At 40.6% G+C, this 9,449-nt stretch overlaps 1 protein-coding gene across 1 annotated transcript in view; it reads right to left on the reverse strand.

The window, feature by feature from the left end:
* Positions 1-9,322, reverse strand: part of LOC109937679 (desmocollin-2-like) — a 36,451-nt gene extending 27,129 nt beyond the window's left edge. The window contains exons 1-2 of the mRNA XM_048596216.1: positions 8,819-9,322; positions 943-1,036 (exon numbers count right to left, since the gene is read on the reverse strand). Of these exons, the coding sequence (XP_048452173.1) occupies positions 943-1,036; positions 8,819-8,863 (139 nt within the window). The 5' untranslated portion in view covers positions 8,864-9,322. The remainder of the gene's footprint in view (positions 1-942; positions 1,037-8,818) is intronic.
* Positions 9,323-9,449: the final 127 nt, after the last annotated feature.

Here is a 9,449-nt window from a genome sequence, read left to right on the forward strand (position 1 = left end):
CAGGGCAGGCTCTCTGATTTAATTTGATTTATTGTTGTCACATTTACCTAAGACAGTGAAAAGTTTGGTTTTGCAAGCAGTACAGGCAGACCATAGCAAACCAGGTCCAGAAAAAGGTGGGGGATAGAAGCCACCGCAGCCCATAAAATTCAGCCTGTGCATATATAAAAACGTTAATTCAAAATTAGGAACATAGGAAATTGGAGCAGGAGTAGGCCATTCAGCCCTTCAAGCCTGCTCTGCTATTTAATAGGATCTTGGCTGATCATCCAACTCAATACGCTGTTCCCTACCTTCTCCCCATGCTCTTTGAACCCTTTAGTCCCAAGAACCATACCTAACTACTTCCTGAAAACATTCAATGCTCTGGCCTCAACCACTTTCCACAGCAGAGAATTCCACAGGCTCACCACTCTCTCGGTGAAGACATTTCTCCTCATCTCAGTCCTCAACGGCCTATCCTGTATTTTTTAAAGAGGCTAAAACAAGGATCTGGGGTACACCATTTAGGACTGGGATGAGGAGGAATGTCTTCACCCAGAGAATGGTGAGTCTGTGGAATCATCCGCCAATGAAAGCTGTTAAGACAAACACTGAAGCTGAAAAGTGATACCCACAATGACTTCAGACCAGGGGGGGTTTTAAATTCCAAATTTGTTAAGATAATTTCTTCGTTTCTCACCCTAAAACAGCAATAAACTGCAGCTACAGAAGGCCATTAACAAAACAAAACATCGCAAAAAAGGACCCCACAGGAGAGTTGTCAGAATGAAATATGATGCTGTGTCAGGTCAATTAGGACAAATTTAAAAGATTAGTCAAAGTTGCAAGTTTTTAAAAAAGAGAGCAAAGGCATTGCAGAACCAGGACTGAAAGCACAACTGACAGCGAGTGGTAGAGCAATGAAAGTCACAGATTTCCAAGTACTCAGAACTGCATTACCTTTTGAAATTATTTGTTCTTGTTTAACGTCTGGGTTCTGCACAGTTACATCAACAGATTTGTTGACACATGCTTCGTCAAAGTCTGTGAGCATCTGAAAAACACATAATATATAGCCAAATGAAATAAAGTTCAGTTTCAGAAGCAATTTTACACTACAAGTACCATGGTGGAAACATGCGAAGAATTGCACACAACTTTCATTTTAACATTCGATATATTTTATAAAAGGAACAAAAACAAAAAGGCAGAAATCAACAAAAAATGTTAAAAGCACGTCTGGTCATTATCTGTAAAAAGTGCAAAAATAAATTAACATTTCACAAGTGATCCTTCATTAAAGCTAAGCTAGAAGTAGAAAAGTCCTTCAACAGGACTAATGGTGATGCGCTGGTCACGTCTTTGAATAAGTAATCCAGAACCAGACTAATATTTTGGCTCAAAAACAAAGTTGCTGGAAAGGCTCAGTTTGTTTTGTTCAGTTCAGTTCTGGGAAAGGTCACTGGACCTGAAATGTTAACTGATTTTTTTCTTCACAGATGCTGCTGGACCTATACAAAGTTGCTGGAAAAGCTCAGCAGGTCCGGCAGCATTTGTGAAGAAAAAAAATCAGAGTTAACATTTCGGGTCCAGTAACCTTTCCTCAGAACTGAACTGAACAAAACAAACCGAGCCTTTCCAGCAACTTTGTTTTTGTTCCTGACTTACAGCATCCGCAATTCGTTCAGTTTCTAACTTTTTGGTTCATGGATTCAAATCCCACCAAGTCGGCTGATTCAATTATTAAAATCTGGAATATAAGGTGATTTCTATCATGGTGATCTTTAAACTAGCATTGGTTATTGTAAATACCCATCTGGATCAATAATGCCCTACATTGTAGGGAAATTAGTTTATTAACACTAATATTATTTAGTAAAATTAGTTTCCTATAGGGAAGGAAATTTGTCCTCCTTGTTGTGTTTGATTTACAGCTGGTTCCAGATCCAAAGCAAATATTTACTCTTAACTGGCCCCGAAATGGTTATGCAAGCCATTTAACTGAACAGCAATTAAAAAAAGTGGGCAACAAATGCTGGCCCTGGCAGGAGATGGAAAGCTGTTTACATTGGGAGGAGACAGACTTTAAACCTTATATTGTCATCTCCACAGACATGCAGCCATATGCATTCATGGCACAGGTCTCCCTGTTGTTTAAGGGGAATTTTTTTCTACAATTTACTTTACAGGTAATTAATACACCTATGTTCTGATTTATTTTGTTACGGTAAGTTTTAAAAACTGAAGATCTTTTACAATCGTTTACATAGGTCATTGGGAAGTATTTTTCCTTCTTTAAGATCATGGGGCTTGAGGAATCACAGCAACATCCATTTAGGGGTGAATCAGGAAGTATGGCAGATGCAGTATAATTTGGATAAACATGAGGTTATTCACTTCGGAAGTAAAAACAAGAAAGCAAATTACTACCTGAATGGCTGTAAATTGGGGGAGGGCAGTGTGCAGTGGGACCTGGGTGTCCTTGTGCACAAGTTGCTGAAGGGAAGCATGCAAGTGCAGCAGGCGTTTAAGAAGGTAAATGGTACGATGGCCTTCATTGCGAGAAGTTTTGAGTACAGGAGCAGGGATGTGTTGTTGCAGTTAAACAGAGCCTTGGTGAGACCACACCTAGAATATTGTGCGCAGTTTTGGCCTCCTTTTCTGACGAAGGATGCTCTTGATCTCGAGGGAGAGCAGCAAAGCTTTACCAGGGGATGGCGGGTCTGACATACGAGTAGAGATTGACTAGGTTGGGATTGTTCTCGCTAGAGTTCAAACGAATGAGGGGGGAGATCTCAGAGACTTATAAAATTCTAAGAGGACTGGACAGGGTCGATGCAAGGAGGATGCTCCCGATGGCGGGTGTGTCCAGAACCAGGGGCCACAGTCTGAGGATTCGGGATAGGATGGAGATCAGGAGACATTTCTTCACCCAAAGATTGATGAGCCTGTGGAATTCATTACCACAGGAAGTAGTTGATGCCAAAACATTTGAATATATTCAAGAGGCGACTAGATAAAACACTTGGGGCAAATGGGATCAAAGGTTATGGGGAGACAGCAGGATTAGGCTATTGAGTTGGACCATCAGCCACGATCATGAAGAATGGTGGAGAAAGCTTGAAGGGCTGAATGAAATTTTCAAAATAACAGAAGTCAGCAGATTATTGAAAGGTATCAAGGAATGTGGAGCAAATATTAAGTGGAATTACAGATCAGCTATGATCAAACTGAATGACTGAACAAGAACAAGAAACTGAACGGCCCTAACCTATTCCTATTCTGCTTGACCACAGACCAATACCGCAGCTTTCATCTGGTGTTGTGGAGGAGTGGTAGTGGCCCTCACTCTGAGCCAGGATGGACAAGTTCAACTCATCTGTTTTATAGAGGTGTGTACCAACATAAAATACAATAGAAAATATCTAGTCAGCAAGGTGGCTGGGAAGGGGTTCAAATAAATGCCCAGCAACATCTAAAGGGTAGCTAATCTTTTTTAAAAAGAGGATCCAGAGACTTTGAATGCTTAAAACTGCTGCTGCTTCTCATGTCAGCATAAGATTGACTTTAAAAAAAAGGTACAATTAACACTTTCAACAAAATAGGAGAGAGAGAGAAAAATCAGAGCAGGATTACATCATACAACCCATCATTCAAAGTAATAATGGCCAATCTTAGCCACAGAACACCCCAATTCACCAAAATCCCAAAAAAATGTCTACTCAAAATAGATAACAGTAAACCTAATTATCCCAGAAATTCAGCTACCTTTGAGAAAAATTAACATTTTACACGTTATTTAACAAAGAAAATATCAGCAGCAACCTCTTAAATTTCTGGTATTTTCTCCCCAAGAAGCAAAGTTTACCAACTAGACCATTCCTCAGCTCACAAAAGCACATATTCCAGTTACAAATATAAAGAAAGGAATCATTCTTGACTTGGAAAACAGCAAAAAAAAGAGTGAACTATAAAGCTACCCACGAAGCTTTCAAGTCTAACTGTTGAGCTCCTTGTTGGGTTGGGGGTAAACACACGCGCTCAAGAGGTTAGTCTGCAAAAACATAACATACGCAAAAAGCAAATAACATTTCTCTCACTCAGACACAGCCTGACTAGAGTGTTACCGCTATATTTGTAATCAAAGCAATGCACGTATTTTAAAAAACTCCCACTCATGTAATACCATCCTCAACAACAGGACGGCTGAAAGTGTGCTGCACATAATTTGGAACCTTTTGAAGCATGGTTACTATTGAAATTAGGAGTGATATAGATTAGAATAGTACCGCACATCACAGGTGAGTTTTGAATCTTCAAAACAGGGGAGTCCAGATAAAGTGCACAAGCCAGACTTTCACCATTTTCACTGCTATTTTAACACTTATTCCATTTTGAATCTATCACCTCTGCCCTATCAAGCGGAGCATTTCAAATCCTAACCACTCGCTGCATTAGAAGAGGTATTTCTTCATGTCATCGATCAGAAAAAGAACGAGCAATCACTATATATCTCTACCCCTGCTTAACGATTCCTCAGCTACTGCCTACAACTTTCCTTTACTTACAAACACAAACAAAACTCGTGGAGGATATCTGGAATACACTGCCTGGGGAAGATAGTGGAGGCTAGAAACCTAACTTTTAAAAAAATATTTGGACGAGTACTTCAAATATCATAACATTCAAGGATATGGGACAAAGGGAAGCTTTTCACTGTATTTTGTTGCATTCCTATTGTATAATACACGTGACAATAAAATCTAAATCAAATCAGAAGTGCAGGAAATTGGGATTAGCATGCTTTTAGTGGTAGTTATGTTGGTGCAGACTTGATGGGCGGAAGGGCCTTTTCTGCAGTCTATGAATTTCATGATTTAAGAACAAACAATATTCCTTTTTCTTTATTCATTAACAGGATGAGGGTATCACTGGCTAGGCAGCATTTATTGCCCACCCCTAACTGCCCAGAGAGGTGTTCAGAGTGAACCACATTTGCAGTGTTTTTGTCTCTAACCACAGCAATGCTGGAATCCAAGGTAGACAAACAGGAGGCTGGAAGAACACAGCTGGCCAGGCAGCATGTGGAGGAAAGGAGCAGTCAACATTTCGGGTATAACCCTTCTTCGGGACTGGAACCCTATTGGTGGGGGTCTGGAGTCACGCATAGGCCAGACCAGGTAAGGATGGCAGTTTCCTTCCCTAAAGGACATTAGTGAACAGATGGGTTTTTCCAACAATTGACAATGGATTCATGGACATCATTAGGCTCTTAATTCCAGATATTTATTGAATTCAAATTCCACCATGGCAGGATTTGAACCCAGGTCCCCAGAACGTTACCTGGGTCTCTGGATTAACAGTCCAGCAATAATACCACTAGGCCATTGCCTCCCCCGCTTAAAATTTAGTAAATGCTTTGACTGTTAATAGGACAGCAGAAAAAGTTAGGACGATAACGTTAATGAAACTGTCGGTATCCAAAGTCAATAATGTTTAAGCGCAGAGATAGTAGGAACTGCCGATGCTGGAGAATCTGAGATAACAAGGTGTAGAGCTGGATGAACACAGCAGGCCAAGCATCAGAGGAGCAGGAAAGCTGACGTTTTGGGTCGAGACCCTTCTTCAGAAAAATAATGTTTAAGCACAGCTTTGAGACAATGCTAATCTAGCTGCCTTTGGGAACTGGAACATTCTGTAGATTATAGAGGGTAAGGTATACGTTCAGAGTGGAGTTTCTTAAATTTCCGGAATTTTTTTCAAAATCTACAGAACACTTTCTAAAAATACTTAATCAGAGATGATATTTAAAACATTCCCATGTTGACGATTTAAACAGCACAAATGCAGCCACTTCTAGAGGTCACACATGGGGGTGTTTGAAGATGGGTTACCATGTTCACTAGGCTTTCAATAACATACATGATGTCCAAGATCTATGCCACAAACTGATTTGTTAGTTAGACACTAATACATGTTAAACGCACTAAAATAAAAACAAACTTTCTCCATCGATCTCTGGCACGTTAAACCCATTGTTATTTGCCAAAGAATTCAGCATTTGCGCATATATATTAGTAGCAGTTCCCACCCCTTCCAGGGGAGAGAAAACAGACATGCCTGGTTGGATTTCTCAACATTTCCAGTAACGAAAAGAAATTTGTAACTTCAGGAAATAGGTGGGCTCCTGTTACATGATAAATAATTCAAGCTAGAATAAGATTAGAACAAGGACAGGGCTCTCGTGGTGCAGTAGTAGTGTCGCTACCTCTGAGACAGGAGACCTGGGTTCGCGTCTCACCTGCATTAGAGGTGGGTAATAACATCTCTTTTAAAAAAAAAGAAAGATATCAATGACTGGCCTTTTCTGGTCCCCTAGAGGATGGTATTAAAGAACCAAAGGCTCAGAAAGCACATGTGTTGTGGTGAAGGTGGAAGGATAATATCATTCCTGGCATAACCTGGCACTGGGGAATAAATCGCCACATTACTGGTTACATGTTGGAGGCAGAAAAAACAATTAAGGTTGCAAGTAGTGGTGATTCTTTTATCCTTGCTGGCATTTCGACCATTTGCAAATCAACTACCACTCTCTCCTCCTCTGCGTGTGGTTGCCATCGGCGTAAACGAAGGCAGCTTCCACTGAGAGGGCTGTGTTTAGAAGAATGAGAAGGGACCTTATTGAAACATACAAGATTCTTCGGGGGCTTGACAGGATAGATGCGGAGAGGTTGTTTCCTCCTTGTGAGAGAGTCTAGGAACAGAGGGCATCATCTCGGAATAAGGGTTCGCACGTTTAAAAGACAGGCATGAGGGGGAATTTCATCTGAGAATTATAAATCCGTGGAATTCTTTACTGTCGAGGCTGGGCCATTAAGTACAATGAAGGCTAAGAGAAACAATCAGTAAGGGAATCAAGGGTTATGGGGAAAAGGCAGGGAAGTGGAGTGGCGGATCATCAGATCAACCATCGTCTAATTTGATGGCAGAGCAGACTCAATGGCCTGATTCTGCTCCTGTGTCTTACAAGATAGCCAGAGACAGAGACTCCATGCCCTAACGATGGGATCACATGCATGAGGAGGGACCACACACTTCAAATATTCCCTCCGAGAAACCCACCAGCCTCCCGAGGGTTACCACTGCATTGAAGCAAAAGTGGAAGCTCAATATCCAACCCGCACCTGCCCCACATCCAGGAGCGCTGCCAAGCCAAAACAGGGGCTTGAAGTCTGATTCGGAAGGATACACATCACCTGTCTTGCCAATTTGCAAACTCAGTAACCCCATTTCAATCCTAATCCTGAAACCTGCAAGGAAAATCCCAGCAAAACTAATAACCGTCAAGCAATAGAAATGGAGAGCTGAGATCACTAGCATTTGTAATTATGTCACATCTGAAAACGCTAATACTGTAACTATAAAATACAGAAAATATCAAATGGCAATAAATGCTCAACATTTTAAGGCAGAAGCTTCCTATAAAACAAACAAACATTCTTGCCAGTCAGAAAATCATGCCCCATTTTAAAAATTCTCTTTTGCAGACCAATGAAGTAAAATAATCAATACTGCATAAGGATTGCACCGCAGTCGAAATCTTCATTTCACAGATGCAAAAAAATTGCATTTTTTTTGTTGTGTTTTGTTTTATACAGGCATCCAAATGGAAACTCTGTAAAGGATGCACCCTCTGGGCTCACTGGCATAGGTAGTGTCCCAACCTCTGGACCAGAATGTCTGGGTTTGAGTACCACCTACCCCATACATACACCATAACATAATAAAAACCAAAAGAACTGCAGATGCTGTAAATCAGGAACATAAACAAAAGTTGCTGGAAAAGCTCAGCAGGTCTGGCAGCATCTGTGAAGGAAAAAAAAAGTTAACGTTTCAGGTCCGGTGACCCTTCCTCAGAACACAGATGCTGCCAGACCTGCTGAGCTTTTCCAGTAACTTTGTTTTTGCCACAGATTTAATGATTACCTTAAAAGAAAATTGTATTACCTAGCAGTTCAAGAACAAAATAAAACCTAATTCCCACACACCTGAACGAGTTTTGAAGAATTCAGACACAGAAGGAAATAAAAACAACGTAAAGTAATTTTGCAAATGACACCAATAATTTCTCAGTGTGGTGACACATCAAGGGTACCACATTTTGTCTCTAAAGAGTGTGTAAATTTTGTACTGTATGTAATGACTTTTTTCCAAAACAAATGTGTAGATTTTTAGGGGCAGAGTAAGAAAACAAGGCAACTACTTAACAGATAACAAGGTGTAGAGCTGGATGAACACAGCAGGCCAAGCAGCATCAGAGGAGCGGGAAGGCTTTCAGATTATCTCAGATTTTCCAGCATCTGCAGTTCCTACCATCTCTGAAACAACTTAACTTGACCATAAAACAAAACTAAGTGATTACCTGGCTCAGTCTCACCAGGTAAAATTTTGGTTAAGGTTGAAATTCAGGTTTCTCAATCAAAAGCTACCTTTTCAAAACTACGAAAGAAAAATAAAAAAAAAGGACTGAAGAACAGCGCATAGTTTAAAAATATCAAAAGGAAAGACATCAGAACATTGAGACACAAAGTGACAGTTAATGTTTTTTATTTGAAAAGCTATTATCGCCGCCGTTTTACTTTATTGAATTGCTGGGATTAAGTTAATTTTTGACCACAAATATTTCGAAGTTATCCAAACTGTGGGCTCATTTGCAACTTTCCTGCTTTTAAAACGTCCAGCAAAAACAGAATTGAAGGGAAGGGAACGGTGTGCAAACACACTTTGTTTAAGAATAACAATAAAATCTCCAATTTCGTGAAGTAAACTCTCTTACCAGCAGCAGGAGGAGGTGATACGCCGCTCGGTGAATCGCCGCCATTGCCCGGGAATTTCCACCTGAAAGTAAGCCGTCAGAAAATCGCTCCTAAAACTTTATGGCAGAGGGAGGGTATGTGTGGCTTCCTGGGTGTGTGCAAAACAAAAATGCTTTTTTAAAAAAAAAAGTTTCTGAGCGAGTGTATTAAAAAAAAGTAACTTTTCTTACAGAAAAAAAACTTTTTTTTTGTAAAAACACCTTCCAAAAAAAGTACGAAATTCGCGTTAAAATTTATATATCGCGCAAAAAAAAGACACGCCAAAAAAAAGTGGTTAAATTTTTGTTATTAAAACAAATCTGAAAGTTCCGACAAAAAAGTTAGCTGTGGAAATGGGGGGGGGGGTCGATTAAGTTTTTGTGCGTTTACAAAAAACAAAATCTAGGGACGGGGAAAATAAAGTTATTCTAGTCCGAGGCGACTTTTCTGTTTTAAGAATAGACTCTCTTCCCCTGCTGCCTTCCCAGTCTGACACCGGCTTGTTTCCCAGCTGCCGGCTTTAGGCTCTGTCTGGGTGTGTACCCGCCCTCTCTCTCCCCCCCTCACACCCTCACCTGGGCGCGGCTCCAGGTCAAATCTCTCCACCCCCCC

This window comes from Rhincodon typus, chromosome 4 (assembly GCF_021869965.1).
Source record: "Rhincodon typus isolate 14 chromosome 4, sRhiTyp1.1, whole genome shotgun sequence".
NCBI classification, from domain to species: Eukaryota; Metazoa; Chordata; class Chondrichthyes; order Orectolobiformes; family Rhincodontidae; genus Rhincodon; species Rhincodon typus.